The sequence below is a fragment of the Dreissena polymorpha genome, chromosome 1 (genome assembly GCF_020536995.1).
Source record: "Dreissena polymorpha isolate Duluth1 chromosome 1, UMN_Dpol_1.0, whole genome shotgun sequence".
Classification (NCBI taxonomy): domain Eukaryota; kingdom Metazoa; phylum Mollusca; class Bivalvia; order Myida; family Dreissenidae; genus Dreissena; species Dreissena polymorpha.
The window spans coordinates 121,482,237-121,498,627 of NC_068355.1; the positions used below are offsets into that span (position 1 = coordinate 121,482,237).

Below are 16,391 nucleotides of genomic sequence, written 5' to 3' on the forward strand. Positions count from 1 at the left end.
TAGCCTGTCTAGTCCAGCACAGGCTTATCTGGGACGACACTTAACGCACATGCATTATGCCCAGTTTTCTCAGAACGCGACTTGAATAATGGGCGTCGTGCTCAACGACAGTTTACAATCGATAAAAGAAACTCACAACTAATAACGACTGTAGTCGATGACCAAAACCAGTTTCACTGTATAAGACCCGGTTTCTCGCTTCTCACGATACTGTGATGCCGCCGCTTGAACTGCGCTTGCCGCTTGACTTCCGGTTTGACTCCTGATGACCGTTTCACTACCATTAAACTTTTCGTTTCCGTTCACCGTATCTCTTCCGGATAACTTCTGACTTCCTGGCTTCGCAGCATCTGGACAAACAGTATGCGGAATAATATTATGATATTAGTTTAATAAAGAAATGTTATAAAATCGACGAAATCCATCAAATGGAGAGCGTTTCTCTTCCGTAATGGCATTATCCTTTCATTTCTTTGCATACGCGGAGATTACCACCGCGGGCAAGTGTACACACCCACTGAGTTCGGGCTATCTTCGTCGGAACTGACACTAGCTGACGACTTGTAGAGTCCCAGCGCCAGGATGTCCCCCGAGCCGACCGGGAGCGCATACAATGGGCCATGCCGATGACCTATCTCAGCTATCTGGCAAGAAAGACGCAAACACAAGTGACGTCATCGCTATAAAACAGAAGCAACAACTTCTAAAACCCTTGCCATTCTTTCCACCGTGATAATGATCTATTCAACTATCAACTATCGTTTTGATTTATTCTTTACATATTATAAGAATCTACGTTCTTCTATTTCGCGCGGCTTCGTCTGCTATGACGACGGCACGCGTATTACTTAGTAGACGTCATAACTAGCTAAAATATGTCAATTGATTCTGTTTTTATTTGTGTATGAAAGTGAAGTGTACGTATACGTTGATATGTTTTATACATGTATACGTTATCAAAAAGTTATGTATATATTGCTTAAAATAATCAACAAATCGAATTGAATGTGTCGTCATACATTTTTATTAGAGCGCTATATGATGTATACTTAGCGTGTTATCTACCATATGTTTTTGTTGCTAAATAAACACGTTATTTGTTTTGTTATAAGAATGAAACACGGTTCATGGGCCATGTAAGCTGCTGCCTACATTTCTCTCTGAAAAATGGACGAATAAGGTATGTATGCGATATAAATCAGAAGAAAGGTATGACAATTATATGCCATTTATTTTATAGTAATAAAGCTGTGTTTTTCTATTTCAGAATTTTCACGACTGAAGTGGTTAATTGTCCATGTATATTTCTGATAGCATTAGGTCGGCGGACGGGGCAAGTACATTGCTACATTTCGTTGATCACGCGTTGGTAAATGGATACTAGCATAAATGTGGCATTCAATGTTAACCAGAGTCGGTTTGTAACATTAATTGCTTAAAAATACAGAACTTGCCAAATTATCGGCTGTCGGAACAGATAACGTTGCCAGTTCCACGAGTGTTCACAAACATAATGTCACACATTCAAAGCATGACCCGATAGAAAGTAAGTTTAGAATCTAACTAATAAAGACCGACAGGTAAAACATATCATAATGAACCATAAGTATAATTTTGAAGAACGCTATTACGAACAAAACGCGGCAATTACGAATTATCGTTTAAAGTAATATACATACATGATAAATGTTAGTTTTTTCGCCAAACAGTGTGACGCGATTACGCCTACGTCATACCTGCATTACGTCATAAACGGTGCCATTTTGTTTACGAGTGTTCTGTACAAGAAGAAAACTTGTGTGTCGAAACTTCATGTGGACATTTTAAGTACGGTGAGAATATTTTATAGATAGTTACATATATTACATGCCAATATTTTCTTTGAACAAATGGCCCGTTTATGTTTTTGAAATTGTTGAGCACTTGTATGTGTTCTTGTTGCTCAAAAGAAGACTTACCAATAGTCTATACATCAGAAACTTCTAAAATTGTCAATATAAGTTATAACAAAGTTTAAAACCTTACAACTTATTTGGCATAGTGAATTTAAGTATAAATAAGAAACATATTTTATTTATGCCAATTAGAATGTATATCGTGCACCGTGCTAACAAGGTAGAAATCCGACTTTTTTTCGCTTTAGGCCCTAAAGCTTACCAATAATCGCGTTTGTCGAAATGGACGTAAATGTCTAGAAATCATACTTTCGGTTTTAAAAGCGGTACCGTTTGTAAAATAATAAATTAATTGCTAACTATGCTATAGATTTAATTTATCTATGCCAATAAGAATATATCTGAAGGTTACAAGGTAGGAATCCGTTTTTTTGCGCTTTAAACTAAAAAATAAGCGCGTTTGTCGAAATGGACGTATACGTATAGAAATCCTAATTTCGGTTGTAAAAGCGGTACCGTTTGAAAAATAATAAATTACTTGCTAACTAGGCTATAGATTTAACGACAATTTTGCAAGCCTTCAAATTGCATCTATATGTTTTGATTAATATGTATTTTATTTCAAGGTGTGTGGCTTTAATAACTGTTTCAGTTTGTATAAATATGTTCAGTAAATCGAATTGTCAAAGTTTTGTTGGCCGTATGCCTATAACAATCGAGAACTTTTGCTTGTCGGATGTGACGTCTCGATACCAGTTAAAGAAGGCGTGTAGTGTATGCAATTTTTGTTGTGTATGAAACTATAGGGTTTGCATGGTTTAGCACGCTGTAAATAAACAATTTTGACATGGATTTAACGGGAATTTACGAAAGCCTATTGGTACCTATTACAATTTAAAAAAAAAGTTCGAAGTCGTAATAACGCCAAAAAAAGGCATTACTACACAAATAAATACGTAATAACGAAATTTTACGCATTATAACGATAATAAAGGCGTAATAAAACTAAAAAAGGGGTGTAATAACGCCCCAAACTTAAAGGCGTACAAACATTTATAAAAAGGCGTAAAAACGCTAAAAAAAAGGCGTTATGGTACACAGTTTTACAGTCCTTTTGCTAAATATATGCCATAACTGTGCATACGTACAAATGAACCAAAATTTCCAGACGAGCACGTGTACATGCTGGTTAATATATGTTTATACAATTTCATTGCTCTAGCAGCATAACGTATGATTATCGTATTACGAACGACATAAGTTCAAACTGAATTTTAACTGAAAATGGGTTATCTCTGGTTATGTTGAACAAGAAATACCTTTGAAAAAAAGATATTTTGCGTATATGATTTCAAAAATTTGAGTTTCAACTGTACGTTTCTTAAAAATTAAATTGATTACAAAGATTTAATTATTGTTTGACTGCAAACGGACAAATGTACGCAATCCTGATATGGATATTGCCTATGAACGGGTAGATCTTAAACGCAAAACTCGATATCACTACGATGCAAACGCGCAATCACAATACTGCTAGCTCGATTGCAATAACACAAAAGGCGAAACTACGACGGTACGATCACGATAATGCGATATAACTTCGTGTTGTCACCATCGTAATGTCGCATTTTCACCATCACAATGTCGTATCGCGTTTTCATTATCGTACTGGCGTGTTATCCTATTCTTGCTCTGAGAGACGATTTCCAGAAAGACTGATATCGTCTTTTCAAATCCAATAAACTAAAATGTACTCATAACGCTTTGGTTTGAATGTCTTCAAAGAAGCCATCACTTTAAATAGTACAAACGGCGTTATTACGCTTTTTTAGCGTTTGTTCGCCTTTAAAATTTGCGTTATTACGCATTTTTTTTAGCGAGTGTACGACTATTTAGCGTGTTTACGCCTTTAAGTTTGGCGTTATTACGCCTTTTTTAGCGTGTGTACGCCTTTTAGTCTGCGTTATAACGCCATTTTAAGCGTTTGTACGCCTTTGTGTTTGGCGTTAAAACACCAGTCCTTTTTAGCGTTTTTACGCCTTTTAATTTTAGTTTGGCATTATTACGCATTACGCGTAAGAATGCCATTTTTAGCGTCATAACGCCTTTTTTTAGCGTTTGTACGCCTTTAAGTTTGGTGTTATTACGCCTTTTTAGCGTTTAAACGCCTTTATTAGCGTTATATTGCGTTTGTTTGCGTTTTTACGTGTTTATTTGCTTAGTAATGCCTTTTTTTGCGTTATTACGACTTTGAACTTTTTTTTTATATTTTAAGTGGTACTAATAGGCTTTCGTAGGAATTAAATAAATCTTAACGGGTAAATCGTTTATTGCGGCTTTGTTTGCAATAATTCAGAATTGTTTTACTTGTTTCCTTAACCGTTCGATACACGGTCATCGGATGATACCCGTTTTTTGTGTGATAAATTGTGATAGGATTTCGATTCAGTTTCTGCTAAACAAGGCAAAACACGAGTGTTTTATTGTTATTAAATTTTAAATATTAAATGAAAATGCATGCTTTATGTTAAATGTTCAATGAGGAACAAGCACTATCCCATGGATAAAATAATTCAAGTTTGCTGTATCGCACGATTCCCTTCTCGTGATGACGTTACACGCAAGCGCTCCAAGTTAGGAAATCGTAAGATACGGAAAAACGCATTGCATTTATTTCTAAATTGCTAGTATATACATGTATAATGACATCAGCAAGTTTATAACGTTGATCATAAAATCTGGTTAATGATATTTTCATATATTGAATTAAAAGTAATATTAACCAATTATTTAGTAATGTAACTATTTATTATTCAGATGTTCTTACATGCAAATGTGAAGATACACTTAACATGCCTTTAATTTATAACCACAATTTTAAAATAGGTCTTAGTAGTATATATAATGAATACATGTATGACAATGGAATTCGATTTGTAAGGGATATTGTAAACACCTCTGGACAATTTTTACAACAATCTGTTTTAGAGAATTATATTGGCACAAAGATCAACTTCTTATTTTATGAAGGATTGTTTAGAACTGTTAGGAATTTTCTCAGTCTTTCTGACTTCCAAGATATTAAAAAGCCAAATACAGAATGTGCATTTATATCGTCTTATTTGAATAGCATAGTTTTTATGCAAAACCCAAACCGAAATGTTTATAAAACTTTTATTATCAATTTTGATATACCGACTTGCCAAGCAAAGTGGAATACATTTTTTCAATAAAATTGAATGGAAAAAAAGTACATAATCTTGTTTTAAATATTTCCAGGAAATAAGTGATGCCTAGGAACTAAATCTCTGTTGTATAAAATGAACATTTTGCAAGATAATCTGTGCACTTTTTGTAAAGAAAATGAGGAAACTATAAAACATCTGTTTTAGGATTGCTGTTTTACACAGAGAATTGTGAATTATGTTGTTGAATTTTTATGTGCACAAAATGTGCAAAAACACTCAGAAATAAGTTGTAAAACAATAAAATTGGGAAGTACAAAAAGTAATATGACTGATATAAACATTCTTATGATAGAATTGAAAAAATATATATACCTATGCCAGAGAAAGGGGATAGTTCCATCTATACAAGGTCTAAGAATGAGCCTGACTATGTCTTTTAAAATCCAAAACAATGTTAAGTGTCATTAAACAGAACTACAGTCTTGGGCAACTGTAAATTTGTTTGCTGACCCACTATCATAATATGAACATCATTTATCCTTTAAAATCTCCACAATCAACCATTTGAAAGATCCCATGTACCAGTACTTAATAAATTGTCACTAGTCCAAAGCTTTTTATACTTCCACAATGAAAATAGTTTGTGCATCTGCTTTACAAAACATAACATTTGCTCTTCATTTTTTACAATAAACTTTATTTGCTTTTTTAAGATGTTTAAACATTTGTACATGGTATATTCCATGTACGAAGATCTATAAGAATATTATATTCTTATTCTAACAATTGGTTACAACACTGTTTAATCATACATACACAATAATGTATGCACGGTATGGAGCAGGATGACCTCGACCTGCACATACCTATGGACGAGGAAAATAAAGTATCATTATATAAAAAAAATAGGATTCATGATGATGAAAATCCTACAGAAGGTGTAAAATACAACAACTACGCATAAACAAAACAAACAGCATTTCTTTTATAAAACAGATGAACATAATCATGTAATAATCTTTATAAAAATTCCCATTTTGCCGTATAACCCCGTTGTTCCCTATCTGACGGGCCCCGAATTTTTTTCCCCCTAAACACTGTTGCAGGCCGTCAACTGATTCCTATATTCCTATATTTTCCTATATTTTGGAGAATGTACCCATATTTTTTAAAACCTCCTATATTTCCTATATTTTCCTATTCTTTTGACTTTTTTTCTTCTTTTTTGTTTTGAAAATTTCCTCTTTAAAAAATACTTTTATGAAGTAATACTGCCTTTAGATATTTTAATTTACAGTTTAAAAAGCTGTCCCTCCTCTTCCAAAGAATCGCCATCTTGCAGGAGTGCTGTTGTACACCATTGTGATATCTATATGGACACCTTTGCTGAAGAAAAATACAACCATTTCAAAGGTGAGAACAAATCATAGCAGATAGCTGTAACAGGGTTTTCCATAGGGATGCTCTTCTGAGGGGATATTTAATGCTCTTCCTGATCTTAGATGGAATTGAGCGTATCTACAGGCCTCCAATTCTTTTGCATATTGTAAATTATTTAAATTTTTTAGGGCATTGTAAATCTTGTACCGTATACTCAAGGTATATCTGCTGATTATTGAGATGTTTTATTGTCATTTTGCCATGTACATGTATACCATAGCATCGTATTCTTGTTTTTAAGATATGCATCTAATATTGTGTGTCTGATACCCATGAGATTAGATTGTTTCACAATTGGTATAAATAACTCAGTGCATTTTTGTTAAATTAATTATTTTGATGTTCAATTTCAAATAGATTTATATGCAGAAGCTTACAAAAAAATCTTTGATTGAATAGAGTGTATAGGAATTTTAATGTGCATAGAATACATAATTTATATTATATACAATGATATGATACTACATGTACGTGATTCATGTTTTCGGTTTCAATAATTTCATTATCAATGTTTTTTTTGCACTACTATGTAAGGTTGTAAAACTATGTTTAATAATGTTTTGTGTTTTGTTGATTGTTAACTATTTATTTAAAAAAATTCAGGTGTCCACATTGATGACCACAGTGTGTTGCTGCATCAGTATATCTGCCTTGGTGGTGAAGATGAGAGACTGTTTTGTTAAGTAAAACATAAATTTGATGATTATTGACGGAAAACAAGAAAGTAAGAAGTTCTCTACATATCTCTAGAACGTTACTTTTTACCATAAAATTCCTATATTTTAACCCAAGACAAGCCCATACCTCCTATATTTTGATGCAAAAATTCCTTTATATTTTCCTATATTTTTACCTTAAGTCTGTTGACGGCCTGCTGTTGATTGAAGCTCGTTTGTCCCCTAAAAAGGTACCATTACATGTTGTTTAAACATTATAAAGTGTTAGTATGAATGGTACCTCTTGACTGTGTCCGAAGTCTGGACACATGCGGGAAGATCGGCAAAATCTATTTAATTAATAAATCAAATGATTCTTTACTTGAAAAATGCCATTCAAAGCTGTTTGCATAATTTTTATTCGGAAAATTAAATCGGGTATTGTGAATTAACCGACTTGTTAAATAATCGAACATCTACACTGCACAAATTTGTTCACTCATAGATACCGATAATATTGAAAACGTCGATTCCCCTAATTTTATGACAAAAAAGTTGTAACATGGTTTGACAGTCACACTGTAAGAAAATATATTGAGCGATTGTTAATTGCCGAGCAACGATAAATTTGGCTCACGGAAATGATCTCTGTTTGTAATGTTATGCAGTCAGAATAAAATATTAAGAACCAGGGGGTTTTCTGCTATGTAAAATAGGCCGTAAAACGGACCAGATCCCAAACGGAAATCATAATAAAAATTCAAAATTTCCCAAAAAACAAACATTTTTTTAGAAAGTTAGTAGTGTCTTATTACTTATGATTATGAGACTAAACCTAAATTTTATTTTTTAAACATCGTACACAATATATAACTAGAATTTATATGATTTTTTTCCCTAAAATGACCAGGAAAAGACCTGTTGTGTTAATATTTGTGGATGCAAAATTCCAATTTGCTCCTTTTTGTCGAAAATAAATTCACAATTTTCCACTTTAATCGATAAAAATCTCCCAAGTTAACCAGACTACTTTAAAAAAATTGCTATGAAAAACCCTGAGAACAGCTTGTCACGTCTTATTCGCAGGTATCTTTGAGACAAGAACTGTTTCTCTGAGTCGCCATGTCGCCGCTGGTCCTAATGACGCTATGCCTGCACGTCCTTCTTGCAATGGGACTGTCCTATAGAAGTAGAACAGTCAAACAAGAACCAAGAAACTTATATGTACCAACGCAACCAAAACAACCATCAATGAAAGTACTAAGGCGAGAACCACAACAAGTACCACTAGTACCGCGAGCACCACCACTAGTACCACTAGTACCGCGAGCACCACCACTAGTACCACTAGTACCGCGAGCACCACCACTAGTACCACTAGTACCGCGAGCACCACCACTAGTACCACTAGTACCGCGAGCACCACCACTAGTACCACTAGTACCGCGAACACCACCACTAGTACCACTAGTACCGCGAGCACCACCACAAGTACCACTAGTACCGCGAGCACCACCACTAGTACCACTAGTACCGCGAACACCACCACTAGTACCACTAGTACTGCGAGAACAGGATTCGGATGACTATGATGACTCGGTAGAATTTGTCTGCTTTTTGTTTGTTTTTGTTTTTATTTATTTTGATTTTCAACAGTGTTTCAGACTTTAAGTCAAATAATGGCCATACAGGGCTTTTTTCCGTTTGTGTGAAACGGCCTTGACCCCTCCTCCACCCCCATAATGAGTCGCGAACTGTTGTAAATTTTGCGAAAAAAATGAGTCGCAAACTTTCTAAAAAAAATGCAAATTTGAGTCGCGAACTTCTTGGAATGGTGAAAATTTGAGACGCGAATTTCCCAAAATTGTGAAAAACGGCTATTTTTAAATAAGGAAAAGAAGCCCTGCGATGAGTTAACGTGCTTGAACATTTTAAGTGTGAGCTGGCTTGATACTTGTACTTAGCGCCCATGCGGCTGATAGTGTCAACTGCCCTATTTAAACAAGATGTTCGGTGAAAACAGCTGTTAAATAATTTCAAGCCATAGTAAACTCCGCGTGAATTTAATTCGCGATCCGCGGATTTGCAGTCCGTTTCCTATAATTAAGCGAATTGTAACGTATTGAGGAGCTGCATAAGTTTACAATATGTAGACATTTTGCTAAGCAACCTCACAAGCCAGTGTGTTTTTTTCACCATTTTGGTAATGGGTCCGGGTCCCTTTGAATTGGGAAAATTCGCGGCAATTTGATTAAAATCGGGAACTAAGAGTTGTTGCTGTTTTGCTAAAAAAACGCTTTAAATTAAGCCCTGGTAACAAATATCTACAGCGAATTGATTTCAAAACGAAACAGCGTCCGTCTGTATACCGTTTTTCCCCTGGAAAATAGACGTTACTGACGTTTCGTCATTTCCCTTTATCGTGATATGAAAAACAACGGTAACGGAAAAAGAACTTGTTAAGGGAGGCGCATGTTTCACATAAGAAAACAATGTAAGATTTTTTGTTTTATATTTTATTGGTATATTAGAAGTATGTTCAAGCGGATAGTTATTTGCTGATTAATCATATTTCATATGTTTTAAAAGTTCTTGAACAGCTGAAACCAATGATATGGTTCCTTTATAAATCGAACGTACGTAAATTATGTTATTATTTCTTTGAAAATGTCTAGCTGTCATGTAATGGACGTCCAAAAATGAAAAACTTTTTCCGGGTACAAAATTCAAGCATATATATCCATTTAAAGGAATGAATGATTCAAAATTAATAAGCAGTGGTAAAAAGTTCTATTTTTATCAATGGAAATATCTTTATATGATGTATAAGGTAAGTAATTAGATTAAAAAAGGAGTTTTATGACCCTTACCACGATAGAATTTCAGCTTTGAGATCATTTTGTGTTGTAATTATAAGAATTGATCATGGGCACTTATTACTGGTTAGTGGTTATAGTGCCTCCCCCATCTCTGATACTAGTTTGGCAGTTGTTATTAACTGACTATGCATAAACGCCGTCGTTGCATAAATTAGGCGTATTTTTCCCGATAGTTCATACAACGATGAAATGCAGAAAAATGCTATTCTATTCTTAAGTGTTTGCCTCGCATAATTGTTACAAACATTGCACTTTCATTCATAAAATCCCTTACGGTATATAACTTAAGATAAAATAGTCAATTAAACAGTAATTGTAAATAGATAAAGGCTGTTTCAGTTTAATCAGAAATATAGTTGTCCTGCAACATGTCTCCAAATCAATATTTATCTCGTCGAAAAGATCAATCAATTATGTGTGTTTTGATTTGTAAACTTTAAAATTCGGAATAATAATTGCTACATATCAACAAAAAGAATCAAGAGTCAACGGCTAAAAATAAACCTTAACGTCAAAATTAATTTTCCGTATTTTTTACGTTACGTAACTTGACGCCAGTACTGAGCGCGACGTCGTAAGTATTTGAATAAGACTACATTTAAACAGCCTTTTCTTTAGCGCAAAACATAACGGTCTTTTTTAGAATTTTGAACTATTACATTAAAAAGAAGTAATATAGTTTATATAAATTTAAGTTATTCAATTATGCTTAAAATGAAAATACTAAAGAATGTCAATGTTTTAAGTGTGAGCAGGATTGTTGAAAAAATATTTGTATGACTGGAACAAATGTGCTTCTTTGAACACCATTAATTGACTCAACCGATACACGGCACGTATTTAACTTCTTTTACATAAATTAAAGCTTCTCTTACTGTTAAGGTATAGACAACAACTAAATTTGTAAATGCTTTAAATGCTTTTTTAGGTTCTTTAATAGTCATCCCATTCTTAAACGAGCGACCCAATCCGTTATCGTTTACTTAAATGTCCCGGACCCGCGGGTAGTTTTTCGACCCGTGAAGCCGATTGTTGCTCTGGAACCCGATGAATCTCAATAAAAACTATTTACTTCTTCAAAATAATGTACTATAAATAAATAATGTAATAAAAGCAGATGCAAATTTGAACTGACCATGGCGTTAATCCGGTAAGCAAATGCAAATATTTTCTTAAATTAAAATTAAATTAAATGTGGATAAATGTCATATATGTGTTCTAATTAATGCATCCACATGCATGCATTCTTTACTTGTTATTTATTATATTTTTAAAGAACATTAATCATAATCATTCATAAAGTTGTGTTTATTTGGTGAACACTATCCTGTTAAAATAGTAGAGGGTTATTTTTTTCATTATGTACTTATACAAATAAGTTTACTGCGTTCAGACCTCTAAAATACATATACATATCGGTTTTAAAGCCATGTTCAGTCAATGGGTTCAAAACGCATAACATCTCTTAATGAATTTACTATGTTTTGTCAGATTAAACAAAAAATATTATCGTTGGATGGTATCGACGCTTTTTAAATGTATTGCGAGATTTGTTTTACACGTTGCACAGGGTCGCGTTTAGTATATGGGCCGTGTTCTGTAAAATGGGGTTTAATGCATGTGCGTAAAGTTTCGTCCCAGATTAGCCCGTGCAGTCCACGAAGGTTTATCAGGGACGACACTTTCCGCCTAAATTGGATTTTGGCCAAGGAGAGACTTCCTTTACACGAACAATAACATAAAAGCAAAAAGTATGCAGACTGCACAGGCAACATATGAGACGACACTGTATGCACATGCATTAAGCCCAGTTTTCCCAGAGCAATGTTCAATGATTATCACGCTTAATCTACTCGTTGCAGGACTGCGATGACCTGGAGGAACGGCTAAGTGCCCTGGAAACCACCGTGAAGCAACAACAGGCGCTTATCAAGAGTTTGTCATGTATCGGTAAGTTACGACAGATTTAAAGCACCCCACAAATAGATATTTTTCATCAAAGCTCATGACAAATATGCATATATCTTCAAAGCTCATGACAAATATTGATATATACTATCAAAGCTCATGACATATATGCATATATCATCAACGCCCATGACAAATATTGATATATATTATCAAAGCTCATGACAAATATGCATATATCATCAAAGCTCATGACAGATATTGATATATATTATCAAAGCTCATGACAAATATGCATATATCATCAAAGCTCATGACAAATATGCATTTAGCATCTAAGCTCATGACAAATATGCATATATCATCAAAGCTCATGACAAATATGCATATATCATCAAAGCTCATGACAAATATGCATATATCATCAAAGTTCATGACAAATATGCATTTATCATCAAAGCTCATTACAAATAAGCATGTTTATTTTATACCTAATGATAAAATATGACATTTCTGCAGTGAAATAACAGCAGTGAAAAATGGTTGTTTCATCGGTGAAAATAAATTTTAAGGAATTTTTTTTTTTTCGTTAGATTATCATATCAAGATTTTTATGATCACGAGTGAAATAAAATCCATATTCCACCGATTCAAACAAATTTTCTTTTTATTTTATGCTTTTTCACCGTTTATTTAGATTGTAAAAGAGTTTAAGTGGAAAAGTGAAGTCATTTCGTCGTAATTTTGCGTATTAAGGCACGCCACGGGAGAACGGGTAACTTTTCAGCGATAGGGAAACCGCTGTTAATTATTTTCTTGAAAAGGGGGTATACAAGAAACAGAAGATTTGTTCATGTCAGTGTCGTGTCAGCTGCGCCACTCGTGAAAATATATTTTATTTGATCACTCGCGAAATAATAAACGATCTTACACTGACATGAACAAATATCCTCTATATCATCAAAGCTCGTGACAAATATGCATATATCATCAAAGCCAATGACAACTGTGCATTTATCATGAAAGCTATTTACAAATATGCATTAATCATCAAAGCTCATGACAAATATGCATCCATCATCAACATGCTGCGAATACTGGTATTCAATAGATTTAGAGAAAATGATTGAACTAAAGAAATTATAGATGTACTGATTTATGTTATTGTATTTTATTAAATTATATTCGACGTTTTCATTTGCATATCGTTGCAGGTCCCAATTGTCGGAAGAATTCCCCTATAGCTTTTTATGCCGTCATGACACAATCGCAAAAGAATGTTGTCTTCGGCAAGAAAATTATCTTCCAGAATGCCATCCTGAACAGAGGCAACGGGTATAATCCCAAAGTCGGAGTCTTTACAGCGCCAGTTAGTGGCACGTATTTGTTCTCTGCAAACGTATTACACCCACCACTCAAACACAACTTGATCGTATCATTCACGCTCTCTAGAGGCACTTACAAAACGAACGCCAATATCTTCTTCGCAGCAGGCCGTAGGTGGGGCGGAGGCAGCCAAACAGTGATCGTTAAAATGGACAAGGGCCAACAACTCTGGTTGCAGAACAACGCGAAGAACAATTTGAAGAAAGGCTTTCCATCAATTTACGGCCATGCTTTCACTTCGTTTTCGGGAGTTAAGCTAGACTGAGCGTGCGCACCGAGGTACTTTAAAAAAGTAAAGGCGAGTATTGCTAGCGTGGTAACTTAATGGGACAGTGAACCAATTGAAACTCCGCATAAGTTTTTGCTTACCCGTACAATCGCAATAATGGCATTGAAATCTAATACTATTGATATTTTAGTTATAAATACATGTTTGATGATCGACAATAATTAGTTATATAAATATCGTTTTGAAATAGACCCACATCGGTTATGTTAAATTTTTGCAATGTACAGTTTTATGAATGTATTATATTATGTTGGATTCATATATTTGTTACATATGTAATATGTTACATCTTGGCATAATTGAGATAATGTGACGTAACATCAAAAGGTGAGGTACACGAACGTAACGCTTAAACGACGTCGTTTTTTGATATTGTTACGAATACGTAAGATTATTACGATTGATATTTTTCTCCGATTTTCAGAAAGCTTTTGATAGCTTAGGCCATAGTTTTATGTACAAATGTTTAGATAGCATGGGCTTTAGCCAGTCTTTATTACAGTGGGTGAAACTGTTTTATAATAATGCACAATCTTGTGTAATTAATAATGGGTATTTTTCTGAATTCTTCGACATCAAAAAGTGAGAACGGCAGGGTTGTCCCCTCTCGCCCTATCTTTTTATCATATGCAGTGAATTACTAGCTAACCATATAAGACATAATACAAATATGAAAGGAATTCACATAGGCAACATCGAACTCAAACAAACATTATTCGCGATGATGCCTGTTTTCTTCTTGACGGCAGTGAAAAGTCATTTGAATTTTTAATTATTACCCTTGAAAATTACTCCACTATATCCGGTTAAAAATTAAATAACAATAAATGCTCTGTAATGAAATTAGGTGCACTTATAAACAGAAATGTAAAGTTTTGTCCACATAAAACATCTGATTGCAACTGTGAAAGCGCGACCACACTAGGAATAACAATATACAATAATACTAATTTAACGACTGAACACAATATATGTAATAAAATTCAAGAATTTGAAAACTGTTTACATAAATGGAGAAAATGAAATCTTTCACTGATAGGAACAATCACGGTTATCAAAACTTTTGCATTACCGAATCTTATATACCCATTTACAGTTTTAGAAAGACCAGACGAAAATAAAATTAAAACCTTAAAAACAACTATTTTCAAATGTGTATGGAATGATAAACCCGACAGGATAAAACGTGATCAAATTATACAGGAATATGAAAATGCGGGTTTGAAAATGATTGATATAGATTTATACATCAACCTGAATCAAAATTAACCAAATTATACCGTATTTTTCTAGAAAAGTATGGTAATTATTTATTGTTAAAAAATCGCATCAAACCTGACGATATAAACACACTAAACATTCGATCAGTGTTTGTAAAGGACATATTCAAGGTCTGGAATAAGGTCAACGCGCAAAATAACATCACACAAATCGGAAAATAAATTATTTGGAATAATTCCTTTATAAAAAATTCACACGGTTTATTTTTCTATAAAGAATGGCATATTAAAGGAATCAATGATGTAGAACAAATATACGACTATAGAACAAGGCAATTTATAGTTTTTAGCAATTACAAAACTTGTACGGGTTAAATACCAGAGATTTCCTGAAATACTTTAGTCTTATAAAAAGTGTGCCACTAGAATGGAAAGAAAAGCTGAAATCTGAAAACATTAGTATTCAACCGCAAGAATATTTACTCTCATTAATTTCAGAGTCAACTAGAATCTGCAAATTAGTATACCAAACACTCGTACTAACAAAGCAAATCAGTCCAATTAAGGCAATTGCGAAATGGGAACTATTTTTAATATAGAATTAGAAACGAATACATTGTTTATTCAACCATTTAGACTGACACATGATACCAAGCTAAGATCGTTCCAGTATAAATATATTATGCAAATTCTTCCAAACAATAGCTATCTATTGTTATGTGGTTTAACACAATCCAATTTTTGTGATTTTTGTAGTATGTAAGTAGATTCGAATGTGCATATGTTTTGGGAATGTCCTGTAATTCAACATTTTTGGAACGGTGTTTAAGTGTATATCGAACTAACAGCGAATTTGCCGTTTATTTCATATTTTGACTATGAACATATAAGCTTCTGTAACGTTTCAGCAGGTCATTCGAACATGTCACAGATTGTTAATTTTATCATATTGTTGGCAAAATTATATATTTTTAGAAGTAAGTGCCAGAACAATATACCCAATATTAATCATTTTATAACATATCTTCAGAATAGGCTCAAAATTGAGGAGATAATTGCTTTCAATAAAAATCAAATAGAAACTTTTAGACCGATTTGGAATAGGTATTTTTAACATAATTAATTTAAAATTGTAGTCTGAATATGCATGTTATGATTTATTCTATTTTTCGAATTGTACTAAATTATTATTTTGCTACAGTCTCATGTAAGACTCTCGTCATATGTTTGTAGTATTGTTTTTTCTTTGTATGTTCGTTGTTATTACTCCATGCGTGTAAGTGTATTGTGTATTGATCAATAAATAAATATATATATATATATATATATATATATATATATATATATATATATATATATATATATATATATATATATATATATATATATATATATATATATAAAGAGTATTACGTCTTCATTCCGTCTTTTGTATATGTAAAGAATGTAACAAGCGTGATGAACTCTGTGAATCTTTATTACATATTACCATGATTATATTCTCTTTGCTGAAATAAAATTATAAAATTG

General features: G+C 33.3%; 1 protein-coding gene across 4 annotated transcripts; it reads left to right on the top strand.

Moving 5' to 3' along the window:
• Nucleotides 1-1,715: 1,715 nt before the first annotated feature.
• LOC127847407 (uncharacterized) lies at nt 1,716-16,391 on the top strand. 4 transcript variants are annotated; one of them, XM_052379304.1, is made up of 6 exons: nt 1,763-1,827; nt 6,381-6,496; nt 7,127-7,247; nt 8,266-8,778; nt 11,921-12,008; nt 13,181-16,391. In XM_052379304.1, the coding sequence occupies exons 4-6, from the start codon at nt 8,302-8,304 to the stop codon at nt 13,615-13,617; spliced, it is 1,002 nt and encodes a 333-aa protein (XP_052235264.1). In that variant the 5' UTR covers nt 1,763-1,827; nt 6,381-6,496; nt 7,127-7,247; nt 8,266-8,301; the 3' UTR covers nt 13,618-16,391. The 4 variants fall into 4 exon arrangements, with proteins under 4 accessions (XP_052235244.1, XP_052235254.1, XP_052235264.1 ...); XM_052379284.1 differs by lacking the exons at nt 6,381-6,496; nt 7,127-7,247 and having other exon boundaries at nt 1,716-1,832; XM_052379294.1 differs by lacking the exons at nt 6,381-6,496; nt 7,127-7,247 and having other exon boundaries at nt 1,717-1,827.